A 17,568-nucleotide genomic window follows, 5' to 3' on the forward strand; every position below is an offset into this window, starting at 1 on the left:
AATTTTTGGAGGTAGGTTCTCTAGACCAGGCTGACCTAGAATTCACTATGGAGTCTCAGATTGGCCTTGAACTCATGGTGATCCTCCTACCTCTGCCTCCTGAGTGCTGGGATTAAAGGCATGTGCCACCACATCCGGCTCAGAATTCTTTACATAAGGTTTGAGCTGGCAGAATTCAAGTTCTAAATTCCATATATAACTTTTACTTGTGTCAAACACATTTACTTACAATTTAGATAAAGAATACAGGATTAAGCCAGGTGTGATGGTGCACACCTTTAATTCCAGCAATTGGGAGGCAGAGGTAGGAGGTAGTGAATTAATTCCAGGTCAGCCTGGACTACAGTGAAACCCTACCTTAAAAAAAGGTGGGGTGGAGCTGGAGAGATGGCTTAGCAATTAAGTCATATGCCTAACTAAAGACCCAGGTTTGATTCTCCAAGTCCCACATAAACCAGATGCATGTGGTGGCACATCCATCTGGAGTTTGTTTGCAGTGGTTAGAGGCCCTGGTGTGCCCATTCTTTCTCTCCCTCTCTCTGTCTCTAATAAATAAATAAAATATTAGCCGGGCGTGGTGGTGCACGCCTTTAATCCCAGCATTTGGGAGGCAGAGGTAGAAGGATCTTTGTGAGTTCGAGGCCACCCTGAGACTACATAGTGAATTCCAGGTCAGCTTGGGCCAGAGTGAAACCCTACCTCAAAAGAAAAAAAAAAAAAAGGCAGGGCTGAAGAGATGGCCTAGTGATTAAGGCATTTGCCTACTAATCCAAACGACCCAGATTTAATTACCCAGGAGGCATGTAAGCCAGATGCACAAGGTGTGTCTGGGTCTGGAGTTCATTTACAGTGACTGAAGGCCTGGCATGCCCATTCTTTCTCTCTCTCCTCTCTCTCTCTGCAGTGAAATGCTCTACCACTGAGCTATACCCCTTCTCCTCTCTCTCTGAAATAATTAAAATAAATTTAAAAAATTCAACAAAAAAAGAGCCCAAAACAGGACTATAAGGCCATTCTCTCAATATGAAACACTGAAAAATACGGCCATAGGTCCAACCAAATATACGTGAATATTCTAAAAATTCTCTTTCTTGGTTTTCTTGAGTGTTGGCGTGGGAGTGAAGAGACAGCTTGTCAAAAGCACCAAGTGTCGGGCGTGGTGGCACACACTTTTAGTCCTAGCACTCAGGAGGCAGAGGTAGGAGGATTGCCGTGAGTTTGAGGCCACCCTGAGACTACATACATAGTTAATTCCATGTCAGCCTGGACCAGCATGAGACCCTACTGTGAAAAACCAAAAAAAAAAAAAAGCACCAAGTCGCCCCAACAGGGTCATGTGCCTTTGCTGTTCCAGCCATTTTAAGGCAGATGAGATGTACCTTCAACTGGGAAAGGTATGCACCACTCCCGAGGCCTGCCTAAAGAGCATCTCTCCTGCTGGAACCTCAGGTCCATTTTCAGATTCACCTCCAGGGATCCCCATTCTTTTATTTGTACGTGTTTGCATGTGAAAGATGAGAGAGAGAAAGAAGAGCAATCATGGGTGTCAGGGCCTTTTGCTGCTCCAAATGAACTCCAGACACATGTACCCACTATTTTGTGCAGCTGCCCTTTCATGGGTACTGCAGACTTGAACTCAAGTCAGCAGGCTTTGCAAGCAAGTGCCTTTAACTGCTGAGTCATTTCCTCAGCCCCAAGGTGTCTCCATTCTTGTTTTGCAAGGTGGTTTGAAGAAGTCCTTAGTGCTTGCGGGGAAATTGGAATTTGGGAGCTATAGATTATCGTCTTGCCATAAGGGTTAACTGTTCTCATAGGGCAGTGGAAGGGGGTGTGGGGGTGAAGTGGTCTGTCCTCTAATATTCTACTGTTTCTGAAATTCAAGGTGACCAAATGTTAGAACAACCACCAGAGAGCTTTAGGCAACTTTTGGGGGTATGGGACAGAACACTGTGAAAAGATGACACGAAGATTCCTAGGTTATTTTTACTGTTGAGCCTTTAGCCTTGAAGGGGAATGACAGTTGTTCAGGTGTCAGTGGTTTTAATTTAATTAATTAATTAGCCAGGCATGGTGGCGCATGCCTTTAATCCCAGCACTGGGGAGGCAGAGGTGGGAGGATCGCTATGAGTTCAAGGCCACCCTGAGACTACAGAGTTAATTCCAGGTCAGCCTGGACCAGAGGGAGACCCTACCTCAAAAAACCAAAAAATAAAAATAAATAAATAAATTTTTTTTTGAACTCACCGCGGCTAATTTTGTTAATTTTTAAATTAATTAAATTAAATAATTCAAGTAAAATTAACTTATAAAATTAAATGAACGAATAAAAGTAATTTAAAAGATTTTTAAAAAGCCGGGCGTGGCGGCGCAGGCCTTTAATCCCAGCACTCAGGAGATAGAGGTAGGAGGATCGCTGTGAGTTCAAGGCCACCCTGAGACTGCATAGTGAATTTCAGGTCAGCCTGGGCTCGTGTGAAACTTTACCTCGAATAAACAACAACAAAAAAACCAAAACAAGCAAACAAACAAACAAACAAACAAACAAAAACTACCTTTTAAGGCTTCTGCACTGTCCCTGGTTAGGTGTTTACACTGTTTCCGGGAAACCGAAATTGGAGAGCCAGACTCATTTACATACCCACAATGCACTGCGCACACACATCATTGCTTAAATTAAAATGGGGAAACGTCTCTTTCTTCTAAATTTTATTTAAAGTGCAATACCCTTCATAGACTTATCTGCAATAAAGTAAAAGAGACTACCTACTTTAGGTAACTAATTACCACTGGTGTTCTAGGAGGTATTTTCAGTCGAGATGTATGCGCAGAAAGACAAGCTCATACTCTGGTTTCTCTTCAGATCGCATAAATCTTTCGCCTTTTACTAAAGATTTCCGTGGAGAGGAACAACTCTGAGTCATAACCTAATTTTTTGAGGCCTTGTGTTAACAAGGCTAACAAACTGTGGTGTTAAAATCAGACTTTGCTACTGTCTATCCTGGTGTTAATACCTGGGTGGGCCATAAAATATTGCTTTGCTGAGGTGGGGATCACGCAGGCAAGAAGCTAAAGGTCCTTGGCTTGGTCCATAGGGAGTTACAGCCCTGCTTGTCTCTCACACACAAATTATCTGTTTACTTTGATTTTGTTAAGAGTTTCCATAAAACCAGAATTCATTACTTACAGAAGGCATCAGCCTGCTGTAGTTGTTTCTTGTTTTTCTTCATCTCCCCTTCCCTATTTGTCACAATACAGTAACATACCACACTCCATTGGCAAACATGCATGTAAATGAAGCAAACAAGAGGCAGGAGAGAGCCAAGTGGACGTGTGTTGGGGGGGGGGTGAGGTGGGCCCTCTACTCAGGCCAGGCTGTACCCTTAAACTTTCCAGATCTACCCTAGGGATGTGTGTCTGGTAAGCAGTGGCAATCCCCAACTCATCACCACAGTTTGATCTCCTCACCCCCTTATACACCGTGAACAGATACCAAGACTCTTTACTGGACTTCCTCCAGGCAATGTCTCTCTCTCTTTACTATTTCCAACCCCTGCCTTCCCACCAAGGGCCAAGTTGGGACAGTCCTGAGTTTGGTTCCGGGCTTCTCCCTTCTGCAGGCTTCCTTGTGGCCTTCCAGGTTTGCCACAGGGGCTGTGTACCCCTTTCATTCTGTGTTCTCCGAGTGTGTGTGGTGGTCCTCCTTGTTCTTATCACCAGGGTCCAGTGACAGTCTGGAATTGCGGCTGGAGACACCGTACAGGTGAAGCACTGTGGGCAGCAAAGAGTGAGAGCTTGGCTGCGGGCTGCGCCTGGCTCCCATGGGGCTCGGGCCTCCTCACACTCCCCGCTCACCTTCGGAAACGTTGACTTTGTTGGCTGCCAAGATGTCGGCTTGAATGCTATCTATTTTCGTGTACAACTCCTCCGGGTTGCTCTGGGGATAAGAACTAGAGCTGGGGCTGGGTGCCAAGGCACTGTGTTCTTAGAACTGGGCTTGCCGGGAGGGGCACGGCAGGCAGGGCTGCTCAGGCGCGGGGAGGTGTGCTGCTTCCAGCTTAACTGCAAGGACCAGTAGGGGCCCACGAGGCGGTGGGCGGGGGAGCCCAAACCCGGCGGGAGGCCCGTCGTGTGTGTGTGTGTGTGTGTGTGTGTGTGTGTGTATGGGGGGGGCTTCTGTCCTGGACAACTCCCGCCGCCACCGCGCGCGGGCCTCGGTAAGAGTGCTTACCTGGAAAAGCTGGTAGAGGTCCTCCCCCATGGACTTGCGGACGTGGTCCTCCACCACTGGGAACGTCTTCACAAAGAACTGCAGGCAGCGGGCGTGACTGTGGGGATGCCCGTGGCTGCCTGGGCACCAGGGTCTCCCGCCCCCTCCTCCAGCCCGCCCACCTCTAGCGTCAGGCTGGCCAGCCTCTGGCTATTGCTGTGGTCCGTGTTGCCCATGGCGGCCATCAGGCTGTGCACGACTCGCAGGTGCAGCATCTCCTCGGCGAGGCTCAATTGGCTGCGCGCCAGGATCCTTGGAGGGGGATTTGAGTTGCCAGAGACGCCCAGTACGTGGCCCCGAGTAACGTCGGGCCTGGCTTTGTGCCACCACCCACGGCCTTTGCTCACTCACCCAATGGTCTTGGCAGCCGCGGCTTGCTGCAAGAACACCGGCACGCGGGTGGTGAGCTGGAGAATCGAGGTGTCTAGAGAAACGGGTGCCATGAGGCTGGAAGCCCTTTCCCTCTGCTGGACTGGGCATCCCCATCTAAGGAGTCCTACCAGTGAGGATTTTGGGCTGCAGTTTGGAGGTCTCCTTGACAGGCGGAATAAGCAGCGCCACGAGGCCCTTGAGCAGTGGCAAGCGGACGTCATAGTACACCAAGTCCTTGATCAGCTCGACGGCTGGGGAAGAGCAGCGGTGCTGGAGAGGCACGAGGCAGAGTCCCGCAACCCTCTTCTCTTTCCCTTCCCTGACGCCCTCCTGTCCTTCGGGAACCCATAGGTAAAAGTCTGAACGACTAGGAATAGGCTTACAGAGACAGCCCCAGAAGAATCCACGTTTCATGGAGAAGGAAAGGATTAAGTCTTTTTTTTTTTTTTTCTTGAGGTAGGGTGTCACTCTAGCCCAGGCTGACCTGGAATTCACTATGGAGTCTCAGGGTGGCCTTGAACTCACGGCGATCCTCCTACCTCTGCCTCCCGAGTGCTGGGATTAAAATGTGTGCACCAACACGCCCACCATCCTGAATGTTTTAAATTATTTGTTTATTGGGGAGAGAGAGAGAGAGAGAGAGAGAATGGGCATGCCAGAGTCTCTAGTCACTGCAGATGAACTCCAGACACATGGCACCACCATGTGCGGAGAGCTGGTTTATATGGGTTCTGGGGAATTGAACCTGGGTCCTTAGTCTTTGCAGGCAAGCTCCTTAACCACTAAGCTATCTCTCCAGCCACCAGTATTTCTTTTGTTTGTTTTTCATCATACCACTGGTGATCTTTAACAAACTTCAAAACTTCAAAACACTGGAAATTTCAGCTGAATGTGGTGGTGCACACCTTTAATCCCATCACTTGGGAGGCAGAGGTAAGAGGATTCTTGTGAGTTTGAGGCCAGTCTGAGACTACATAGTAAATTCCAGGTAGGCCTGGACTAGAGCGAAACCCTATCTAAAAAAAAAGGAAAAAAGAAAAGAAAAAAAAAAGAAAGAAAGAAACTGGGCATGGACTGGTACATGCCTTTAATCCCAGCACGCAGGAGGCAGAGGTAGCAGGATCACCATGAGTTTGAGGCCACCTTGAAACTACATAGTGAATTCTAGGTCAGCCTGGACTAGAGTGAAACTCTACCTCAAAAGAAAGAAAGAGGGCTGGAGAGATGGCTTAGTGGTTAAGCACTTGCCTGTGAAGCCTGAGGACCCCGGTTCGAGGCTCGGTTCCCCAGGTCCCAGTTAGCCAGATGCACAAGGGGGCGCACGAGTCTGGAGTTCGTTTGCAGTGGCTGGAAGCCCTGGCGCGCCCATTCTCTCTCTCTCCCTCCGTCTGTCTTTCTCTCTATGTCTGTCGCTCTCAAATAAATAAATAAAAAATGAACAAAAAAAAATTTAGAAAAAAGAAAGAAAGAAAGAAAGATGCATGACTATAGCAGATACTTCCAGGTTTCTTTCCTTCCTTCCTCCTTTCATTATTATTATTATTATTTATTATTATTATTATTATTATTTTGGTTTTTCCAAGTTAGGGTCTCATTCTAGCCTAGGCTGAGTTCAGGGTGGCCTCTAACTCACAGCGATCCTCCTACCTCTGCCTCCCAAGTGCTGGGATTCTGGAATTGAAGGCATGTGCCACCACATCTGGCTTTTTTGTTTTGTTTTGTTTTGGTTGGTTTGTTTTGGTTTTTTGAGGTAGGGTCTTGCTCTAGCCCAGACTGACCTGGAATTCACTATGTAGTCTCAGGCTGGCCTTGAACTCACAGCAATCCTCCTATTCCTGCCTTCCAAGTGCTGGGACTAAAGGCATGAGTGCCACCACACCCAGCTTAATGATTATTTTTCAAATTTATTTATTTGCAAGCAGAAAGAGAGAGAGAGAGAGAGAGAGAGAGAGAGAGAGGGAAAGGGAGAGAGAGAGAAGAGACAGACATAGAGAGAATGAGCACACCAGGGTCTCTAGTCATTGCAAATAAACTCCAGATGCATGTGCCCCTTGTGCATCTGGCATACGTGGGTCCTGGGGAATCGAACCTGGGTCCTTTGGCTTTGCAGGCAAATGCCTTAACCACTAAGCCATTTCATCAGCCCCCCCTTTTTCTAATGTGAGAGTAAGAAAGGGAGGGAGAGAGGGAAAGGAAGAGGGAAAGGAAGAGGGAGAGGGAGAGGGAGAGAGAGAGGGAAAGAAAGAAAGAAAGAAAGAAAGAAAGAAAGAAAGAAAGAAAGAAAGAGAAAGAGAAAGAGAAAGAAAACTGGTACACCAGGGCTTCCACAGAACTATTTCTGATTGAGTTTTAAAGTTTACAGCTGGAGGCCAGGCATGCTAGCACATGCCTTTAATCACAGCCCTCGAGAGGAGAGTGAGGCGATTTGATATGTGTTCTGAATGCTAGGTCCCTAGCTGATGGCAATTTGGGAATTGGAGACTCCTGGAGGCAGTGTGTTGCTGGGGGTGGGCTTATGGGTGTTATAGCCAGCTTCTCCTTGCCAGTGTTGGGCACACTCTACTGCTGCTATTGTCCATCTGATGTCAGCCAGGGGGTGATGTCCACCCTCTGCTCATGCCATGTTTTCCCTGCTATCATGGAGCTTCCCCTTGAGTCTGTAAGCCAAAATAAACCCTCTCTTCCCACAAGTTGCTCTTGGCTGGGTGTTGTTTTCTGCCAGCAACATGAAACTAACTGCAGTACAGAGGTAGGAGGGAGGATCATCATGAGTTCCAGGCCACCCTGAGACTACATTGTGAATTCCAGGTCAGCTTAGACTACAGTGAGGCCCTACCTCAAAAAAAAAATAAATAAAATAAAATAAATAAATTACAAGGTAGGCATGGTGGCACATGCCTTTAATTCCAGCACTTGGAAGGCAGAGATAGGAGGTAGGAAGATTGCTGTGAGTTCGAGGCTATCCTGAGACTACATAGTGAATTCCAGGTCAACCTGTGCTAGAATGAGATCCTACCTTGAAAAACAACAAACAAAACAAAACAACAAAAAACTGGGCTGGAGAGAGAGCTCAGCTGTTAAAGGTCCTTGCTTTCAAAGCCTGATGACCTGGGTCCAGTTCCCTGGGCATTCCAATACCCACATAAAGCCAGATGCATGAAGTCACTCATGTATCTGGAGTTCATTTGTAGTGGCAGAAGACCCTGGTGCATCCATAGTCATTCTGCTTTCCTCACCAATAAATAGATAGATAGATAGATAAATATTAAAATTCACAGTAGTTGCGACTGGAGAGATAGCTTAGTGGTTAAGGTGCTTGCCTGCGAAGCTTAAGAACTCCTGTTCTAGATAGGCGTGGTGGTGCACACCTTTAATCCTAACTCTTGGCAGGCAGAAGGAGGAGGATCGCCACGAGTTCGAGACTACCCTAAGACTACAGAGTGAATTCCAGTTCAGCCTGAGCTAGAGTGACACCCTACCTTGAAAAACCAAAACCAAACCAAAACAACAACAACAAAAAACAAACGGGGGGCAGGTAATTGGGACCTTGGGAAAGGAAGTGAGAGGGCATCATGTAGTTCTTTTAGGCAGTTAGGGTGACCCCTGAAAGTAAAATGGCAGGAAGGTCTACACTTGCTAGAGATCAAAGGATGCCCTTACTTATCTTTTTGTTATTATTATTTTTATTTATTTATTTATTTCTTAGAGACAGAGGGATGGAAGGAGAGAGAGAGAGAGAGAAAGAGAATGGGTGCACCAGGGCCTCTAGCCACTGCAAACAAACTCCAGATGCATGTGCCACAATGTGCACCTGGCTAACGTGGGACTTGAATTGAATCTGGGTCCTTAGGATTTGCAAGCAATTGCCTTAATGGCTAAGCCATTTCTCCAGCCCTCTTTTATTTTTAATGGGAGGAAGGGGTTTATTTCAAGCTTACAGATCCAGGTAAAGTTCCATTGTGGCAGAACTGACTTATCTCTTGCCTGATTCCCTAGACCTGTTTTTCCACAAACCTGAGCCCCTCTTGGGAGGGAGGTTTCTCTTAGGATTTAAATCTAACCCTAACACTGTGGTTGGTCAAGCTTAGACCCCAGAACTTGGCTAGCCTCTTCCTGAGATAGCTACTAGCCCTAACCATTCATCTATCCCCCTGGCTCACCTGAGTCAGAAGGCAAGGCTCACCACCTGAAGGCCCTGGCATGCCCATTCTCTATCTGCCTCTTTCTGTCTTATTAATAAATAAAAGGATTTTTAAAGGAAAGTAGACAAAGACCTAGGGTTTGGCATTCAAGGACTTTCCTGAACCCTTATCCCCCATTCCAGAAGGCTTTGGAGCCAGACTATCAGGTGTCCAGTTCTGACTATGGGCACTCACAGTATAGGTCAGGGGTTCAGAAGGGGAACCTGATCTGCAGTCATTCAACCACAGTGTCCTTCCTTCACAAAATGAGAGTAAGGATTTGCCTAAATCATCAGCATGTTGGGAGGGTTCTGTGAGTAACCGCAGTACTTAGCAGGAAGCAGTACTCTATAAGGCTGGATACTACTGTTTCCATCATGATGGGTGGTAACTGGAACCCTAGGAGTCAGTATCACAGAAAATTAAGCAAAAGAAGAGAAGGACCTGGGATCTGTGGAGAGAAAAAAGTGTTGGGCTGGAGAAATGGCTCAGCAGTTAAAGGCACTTATGTCTGGCTTACGTGGGTCCTGGGGAATCAAACTTGGGTTCTTAGGCTTTGCAGGTAAGCACCTTAACTGCTAAGCCATCTCTCCAGTCCATCATTGATCTTTTTAGAGTTGCTTATAAAATAAACCACAGGGCTGAGAGTATGGCTCAGTGGTTAAGTGTTTGCCTAGCATGCACAAGGCCCTAAGTTCAATTCCCAGCACTGTAAAACCAAACCAAACCAAAACAAAGTCTTTAAGGGGCTAGGAAGATTGCTCAGTGGTTAAAGATGCATACTTGCAAAGGCTGTTGGTCTAGGTTCAAGTCCCCAGCCACCCATTTAAAGCTGACCTGGCACTTGTTTGCAGCAGCAACAGACCCTAACTTGCACATGTGGTTGCACACACACATACACAAATAAATAAATAATAAATAATAACTTAATTAATAAATCTTTTTTTTTTTTTTTGAGGTAGGGTCTCACTCTAGCCCAGGCTGACCTGGAATTCACTATGGAGTCTCAGGGTGGCCTCGAACTCCCGGCAATCCTCCTACCTCTACCTCCCGAGTGCTGGGATTAAAGGCGTGCGCCACCACACTCAGCTTTAATTAATAAATCTTTAAAAATGAAATTAAAATTAAATTTAAAAAAATAGCCAGGCATGGAGGCACACATTAATCCCAGCACTCGAGAGGCAGAAGTAGGAGGATCACCATGAGTTTGAGGCCACCCTGGGACTACACAGTGAATTCCAGGTCAGCCTGAGCTAGAAGTGAGACCCTACCTCAAGAAAACAAAAAAATTAAAATTAAGAGAAACAGTATTGCAGTAATCTTCTCGTTGCTGGTAGAAAACACCTAACCAAGAGCAGCTTATGGGAGAAAAGAGTTTATTTTGGTTTACGGACTCAAGGGGAAGCTCCATAATGGCAGGGGAAAATGATGGCATGAGCAGAGGGCGGACATCACCTTCTGGCCAACATAAGGTGGGCCACAGCAACAGGAGATTGTGCCAAACACTGGCAAGGGAAAGCTGGCTATAACACCCATTAGCCCGCCATCAACAATGCACTGCCTCCAGGTGGCTCCAATTCTCAAACTGCCATCAGCTGAGGACCTAGCATTCAGAACATTAGGCCCTGGCCCCCATAAACTGATAACCACATATGATATAAAATACAGTGCATTTAGTCCAACTTTAAAAGTCTCCATAGGGCTGGAAAGATGGCTTAGCAGTTAAGCGCTTGCCTGTGAAGCCTAAGAACCCCGGTTTGAGGCTTGATTCCCCAGTACCCACGTAAGCCAGATGCACAAGGTGACATGTATCTGGAGTCTGTTTGCAGTGGCTGCAGGCCCTAGTGCACCCATTCTCTCTGTCACTCGCAACTAACTAACTAAATAAAAATAAATAAAATATAGAAGTCCCCATAGTTTTTATTAATCCCAGTGATGTTCAAATATTCCTATAGTCCAGGATCTTTTAACTGAGCTATAATACCAAAAACAAAAACCCATAACAGCACAGAATAAATATTCACACTGCAAAAGATGGCACTGGGCAAAGCAAGGAAAAATTGAATACAAGATTTAAAACTAACCAGTGACAAGTCTTCAAGTCCAATAATTCTAACCAGTGATGAGACTCTGGAGTTCCAATTCCGCCCCTTCAGCCAGGCTACTCACAGTCCTGGAAAACTTCATCGGGTGCTGGAAGCTCTCTTTGGTAGCCATCCCATAGTCCTGGCACCTATATTGGGTCTGTACTATAACCCACAGTTCATTTTCACGTCTCCACCAGGCCTCAACACAGGAAATTCAACAAGCCTGCTTCACACTGCCCATTGCCTTTTCCAAAAAACAAAACTGGGGTGGAGAGATGGCTTCGGAGTTAATGCACTTGCCTGTGAAGTCCAAGGACCCATGTTTGACTCTCCAGATCCCACATAAGCCAGAGGCACAAAGGTGAGGCAAGTGCACATGCCCACCAGATGGTGCAAGCGTTTGGAGTCTGATTGTAGTACCTGAGGCCCTGGCATGCCAATTCTTTCTTTTTAAAATATTTTATTTCTATTTATTTATTTTGAGAGAGAGAGGAAGAGAGGCAGATAGAGAGAATGGGTGTGCCAGGGCCTCTGGCTGCTGCAGATGAATTCCCATCTGGGAGTGTGTCATCTTGTGTACCTAGCATACGTGGGTCCTGGGGAGTCGGACCTGGGTCTTTAGGCTACGCATGCAGGTGGTATGCCAATTCTTTTTTTTTTTTCTTCCCCCCCCTCATCTCTCATCTCTAAAACAACAAAACAAACAAACAAAGAAATAAACAAACAAAACCCTACCGTGTCACAAATTCAACAAGCCTCTTTTTCTTGCATTTCTTATACTCCATAGTACCAGGTAGGTTACCAACTTGTTAATCCAGGGTGGGAAAAAGATAAGAACTCCTTCAACATTCAGGCCTCTTCAGAAGAGTATACATTCTTCCTGTTGTCCCAATGCAGATCAACTGGCCCAATCTCAATGGTTGTAATCTTCCAAACAATTGCAGCTGAAAGGGCAGCAATTTTGGCCCAAAGATTTCTTTTTTTTTTTCTGTGCCATATTCCTCTGCTCACACCAATCCATTTCTATGCAATGCAACTTTGCACAAGTTCTCAGGACACATGCATAATAGCAAGCCTCTCACACAAACTGCTTCTAGTGCAGTCCAGACACCCTCATAAGCCAAGCCTCATAGTCCATAGTTCTTATTGCACTCAGGTCTTTCAACTCTGAGGAGGATATTCCATCAAGCTGCACTTACAGCATTGCAGGGCATCTCTTAGGTTAAGGTTTCAAATTTGTCCACATTCCTCTCAAAAATAAGCTCTAGGAGCCGGGCGTGGTGGCGCATGCCTTTAATCCCAGCACTCGGGAGGCGGAGGTAGGAGGATGGCCGTGAGTTCAAGGCCACCCTGAGACTCCATAGTGAATTCCAGGTCAGCCTGGGCTAGAGTGAGACCCTACCTCGAAAAACAAAAACAAAAACAAAACAAAAAAAAATCTCTAGGGCTGGAGAGATGGCTTAGCCGTTAATGCACTTGACTGGGAAGCCTAAGGACCAGGTTCAACTCTCTAGAATCCCCATAAGCCAGATGTACAAGGTGACACATACATCTGGAGTTCATTTGCATTTAAGAGAGAGAGAGAAAAGCAAATGTACATGGAGAGAATGGGCATATTGGGCCCTCTAGCCACTGCAAAAAAACAAAAACAAAAACAAAACAAACTCCAGATGCATGCACACTTTTTGCATCTGGTTTACATGGCTTCTGGGAATTCAAACCCCAGTCCTTAGGCCTTACAGTAAAAGTGCCTTAACCACTAAGTCACTTCTCCAGCTCATTTTTTTTTTGGGGGGGGGAATTCAAGGTAAAGTCTCACTCTAGCCCAGGCTGACCTGGAATTTACTGTGTAGTTTCAGAGTGGCCTTAAAAGCATGGTAATCCATATACCTCTGCCTCCTGAGTGCTGGGATTAAAGTCATGTGCCACCATGCTTGGCTTTAATTTTTCTTTTGTTTTGTTTTTCAAGGTAGGATTTTGCTCTAGCTCAGGCTGGTCCAGAATTTACTATGTAGTCTCAAGGTGGCCTTGAACTCATGGTGATCCTCCTACCTCTGCCTCCCATGTGCTGGTATTAAAGGCATGTGATGCCAGGACAGGAATTGTTTTGGGGATTTTATCAGAAAACCTTTGCTCACGATGTGCCTCCTCCCCTCAACCTTCTACAACATGCAGTAATTTCCTATCACCTCAGAGGGCAAGATTTTAAGCCACTGCTTGGGTTCTGGCTCCTCCTTTGGGCTTCATACTACCTGTGTGGCTTCTGTGTTAGGTATTACATTCTTTTTATTTGTGTTAATCTGTCTATACTCTCTTTATTTTATAGGTGAGAAATATCAAACGGAGTCATTTCCATAGTGGTCACAGTATGGCTAAGAATTACTTTACAGGAATTCTGTGCCTGTAAACCAAGGTGCCAGGTCTTTCTTGGTACTTCCAGACAAGACTGCCACCTTGTGGTCATACTTTAGCAGTGCACTTCCATGCAAGTTTTTCCTCCTTTCCTGTCAGAAGAAACCTGAATAGGCATCTTCCTAACCAAGTCTATTTTCTCTTTTATTTTTGTGCATTATGTTATCTATTTAGCCACATCCTATTCAAAGACCAACCTTTTCTTTTCTTTTCTTTTTTTTTTTTGGAGACAGTGTCCTGCTGGCCTGGAACTTGCTATGTAGATCAGACTAGCCTCAAACTTGCAGTGATCCTCCTACCTCAGAGTGATGGGATTGCAAGCATGCACTATCAGGCCCAGATTTTTTGTTGTTGTTATTTTCGAGGTAGAGTTTCACTCTAGTCCAGGCTGATCTGGAATTCACTATGTAGTCTCAGGGTGGCCTTGAACTCATGGTGATCCTCTTACTTCTGAGTGCTGGGATCAAAGGTGTGTGCCACTGCACCAGGCTTCCAGATTTTTTTTCAAGGTAGGGTCTTGCTCTATCTAGCCCAGGCTGGTCTAGAATTTACTATGTAATCTCAGGGTTGCCTCTCAAACTCATGGCAATTCTCCTACCTCTGCCTCCTGAGTGCTGGGGATAAAGGTGTGTACCACCACACCAGGCTAAAAATGTTTTTTAAATTTTTTTGTTTGTTTTTCATGGTAGGGTCTCACTCTAACTCAGACTGACCTGGAATTCACTCCTGTAGGGTTGCCTAGAACTCATGGTGGTCATCCTTCCTCTGCCTCTTGAGTGCTGGGATTAAAGGTGTGTGCCACCACATTCAGCACTTATTTTTTTTAATTTTAAAATATTTATTTGAGAGAGAAAGAGGCAGAAAAAGAGGAAGAGGCAGATAGAGAATGGGCCCTCCAGGGCCTTGAGGCACTGTGAACGAACTCCAGATGTACGTGCCACCTTGTGCATCTAGCTTACGTGGGTACTGGGGCATGGAACCCTGGGTCCTTTGCAGGCAAGTGCCTTAACTGATCTAGCACTTTGCCACCATACCAAGCAAACAAAGTTATTATTATTATTATTTTGGCTTTTCGAGGTAGGGCTTCACTCTAGCCCAGGCTGACCTGGAATTCACTATGGAGTCTCAGCTCAGGGTGGCCTCGAACTCATGGTGATCCTGAGTTTTGCTCTATGGTCCAGGCTGACCTGGAAATAGTCTCAGACTGGCCTCAAACGCACAAAGACCCTCCTACCTCAGTGCTGGGATGAAAAGCATGAGCTACCACGTCCAGCAAAACTGAATTTTCAACCCACTCTGCACCCACACTACCAGCACAGTGCTAATCCCAGCATTAGAGACATTTCATTAATCTTTTTTTTTAAGTTTTTTTTTTAACTTATTTATTTATTTATTTTAGGTTTTTGAGGTTGGTTCTCACTCTAGCCCAGGCTGAACTGGAATTTACTATGTCATCTCAGGGTGGCCTCCAACTCTTGGCAATCCTCCTACCTCTGCCACCTGAGTGCTGGGATTAAAGGCGTGCGCCACTACATCTGATGTAAGTATTTTATTTACTTAGTGAAAGAGAAAGAGGCAGGGGGGGTGGAGGGAGACTCTAGACGCATGCACCACCTGTACATCTGGCTTTACATGGGTCCTGAGGAATCAAACCTGAGTCCTTTGACTTTGCCAGTAAGCATCTTAACCACTAAGCTGTCTCTCCTGTCCCCTCATTAATCTTATATATTTTCTGCTATTCTTTTCTAACTTTTTTTTCGAGGTAGGGTCTTGCTCTAGCCCAGGCTGACCTGGGATCCACTATATAGTCTCAGGGTGGCCTCAAACTCAAGGCGATCCTCCTACCTCTGCCTCCTGAGTGCTGGGATTAAAGGCGTGTGCTACCATGCCTGGCTGTTTTTTGGGTTTTTCGAGGTAGAGTTTCACTCTAGCCCTGGCTGACCTGGAACTCAATCTATAGTTCCAGGCTGGTCTCGAACTCACAGTGACCCTCCTACCTCTTGACTGCTAGGATTAAAGGCATGCCACTCTTCTTTTTTCAAAAAATATTTTATTCAGGGCTGGAGAGATTGCTTAGCGGTTAAACGCTTGCCTGTGAAGCCTAAGGACCCTGGTTCGAGGCTGGATTCCTCAAGACCCACGTTAGCCAGATGCAGAAGGGGGTGCATGCGTCTGGAGTTCATTTACAGTGGCTGGAGATCCTGGTGCACCCATTCTCTCTTACTCTATCTGCCTCTTTGTCTGTTGCTTTCAAATAAGTAAATAAAAACAAATGAAAAAAAAAACATTTTATTCATTTAATTGAGAGGGGGGGGTGCAGGGAGAAGAGGAAGACAGAGGGAGAATGGGCATGCCAGGGCCTCTAGTCACTGCAAATGAACTCCAGACACATGCACTACCTTGTGCATCTGGCTTACATGGGTACTGGGAAATTGAACCTGGGTGCTTAGCCTTTGCAGGCAAGCACTTTAACTGCTAAGCCATCTCTCCAGTCCCCCCTCCACCTTTAAAATTTTTTGTTTATATTTTATTTACTTATTTGAGAGAGATAAAAAGAGGGAGGGAGACAGAGAGAGAGAGAGAGAGAGAGGGAGAGAATGGGTGTGCCAGGGCCTCTAGTCACTGTAAACAAACTCCAGATGTATGTACCACCTTGTGCATCTGGCTTATATGGATCCTGGAGAATCAAACCTAGGTCCTTAGGCTTCACAGGCAAGCAATTTAACCAGTAAGCCATTTCTCTAGCCCTTTTTCCTTTTTTTATACCTTCTTAGTTGGCCTTAAGAACTCTAAAAATAAATAAATATAGGGCCACTAAGACACATCAGGTCTATGGGTAGACTTATCTGGAGAGAGACCAACATGGGTGGGAGAAGCTTTAGAGAGTTAGGGAAAGTCTCAAAGTGACAGTTGAGTTTATACTTGAAGTGTTTATAAACTTAAGGGTCAGGAGAAGAAGGTCCTATGAAGGCCATGCAGACATCTGGGTTTCTAAATGATACACACACACACAAACACACACACACACACACCACACACACACACACATTTGGTGCTAGGAATTGAACCCAGAGCCTTGAATAGGCTAAGCACACATCTTATATTTCCTGCCAAACTTGCATGTTTAAAATGATTATTCTGGCCATGAGTGGTGGCGAATGCCTTTAATCCCAGCACTCACTCGGGAGGCAGAGGTAGGAGGATTGTCATGAGATTGAGGCCATTCTGAGACTATGGAGTGAGTTCCAGGTCAGCCTGGGCTAGAGCAAGACCCTACCTCAAAAAAACCAAACCAAGCCAAACAAACAAAAAAACCCATGATTATTCTAATTGCAGAGGCAGAGTGGTTTACAGGGGCCAGAATGGAAGCAGAAAGATAAGAGAGGAGAGAGATGGTTGATTAGACTGGGCCACCACTGTGGGGACAGAGAAGGCGACAAGAACTGGTACCTATAAGACTTGGGTCATATGGGAGGTCTTAAAGGTGAGTAGAAAATAGTATCTGGTATTGGTCTCAATGAGACAGAGAAAAGCAAGAGGAAGAACAGGTTTGGGAAGAAAACAAGTTCTGCTGTGGCCATAAATTCGAGACACTTATTGGATAGTCATATGGGCACTTGAGGAGAAGATCTGGGCCAGAGACAGGTTCATCTATATTTATATCTACGTAGGGCGTATAAAGCGGTGGCTCTAGACAGAATCTCTGAGAGAGAGAAAGAGAAAGCATGTGAAGAGATGAGAAGTTTGCGGGCACCACAGGCTGCTGGAGGAACAGGAGAAGCTAGCAAAGGAAGCGGGAGCTATGGTAAGGCCGGGAGGCAAGCGTGGCACTGGAAGAGAGCCCGGCACAGAAGCCACGAGAAGAATTGGATTAAAAGCAGTTGAGAAGTCAAAGGAGGAAGAAAATGGAGGGGAATTTGGAGTCAAAGACCGGCAAGTAGCACACACCTTTAATCCCAGCACTCAGGAAGCAGAGGTAGGAGGATCACAGGGAGTTTGAAGCCACCCTAAGACTACATGTGAATTCCAGGTTAGCCTGGGCTAAAGCAAGATCCTACCCGCCCCCCCAAAAAAAAGAAAAAAGAGAAAAAGGGCTGGAGAGCTGGCTTAGTGGTTAAAGCTCTTGCCTGTAAAGCCTAAGAATTCAGGTTTGACTCTCTAGATCCCATGTAAGCCAGATGCACAAAGGTGAGGTGAACTCTCACTCATTAGGTGGCACAAGCATCTGGAATTTGATTGCAGTGGATGA

The 17,568-nt window shown here is 45.9% G+C and overlaps 1 protein-coding gene and 1 non-coding gene across 2 annotated transcripts in view; one reads left to right on the forward strand and one right to left on the reverse strand.

Moving 5' to 3' along the window:
* Nucleotides 1–2,748: 2,748 nt before the first annotated feature.
* The window catches only part of Armh1 (armadillo like helical domain containing 1), a 42,579-nt gene continuing 27,759 nt past the window's right edge, over nt 2,749–17,568 (reverse strand). Inside the window, exons 7-12 of the mRNA XM_012951672.2 lie at nt 4,768–4,890; nt 4,619–4,691; nt 4,390–4,519; nt 4,229–4,306; nt 3,853–3,934; nt 2,749–3,768 (exon numbers count right to left, since the gene is read on the reverse strand). Of these exons, the coding sequence (XP_012807126.2) occupies nt 3,665–3,768; nt 3,853–3,934; nt 4,229–4,306; nt 4,390–4,519; nt 4,619–4,691; nt 4,768–4,890 (590 nt within the window). The 3' untranslated portion in view covers nt 2,749–3,664. The remainder of the gene's footprint in view (nt 3,769–3,852; nt 3,935–4,228; nt 4,307–4,389; nt 4,520–4,618; nt 4,692–4,767; nt 4,891–17,568) is intronic.
* LOC123461047 lies at nt 2,841–2,956 on the forward strand. The gene has a single exon (XR_006637366.1). It is a non-coding gene; the product is annotated as a U5 spliceosomal RNA (small nuclear RNA).

The sequence above is a fragment of the Jaculus jaculus genome, chromosome 5, assembly GCF_020740685.1.
Source record: "Jaculus jaculus isolate mJacJac1 chromosome 5, mJacJac1.mat.Y.cur, whole genome shotgun sequence".
Lineage (NCBI taxonomy): Eukaryota > Metazoa > Chordata > Mammalia > Rodentia > Dipodidae > Jaculus > Jaculus jaculus.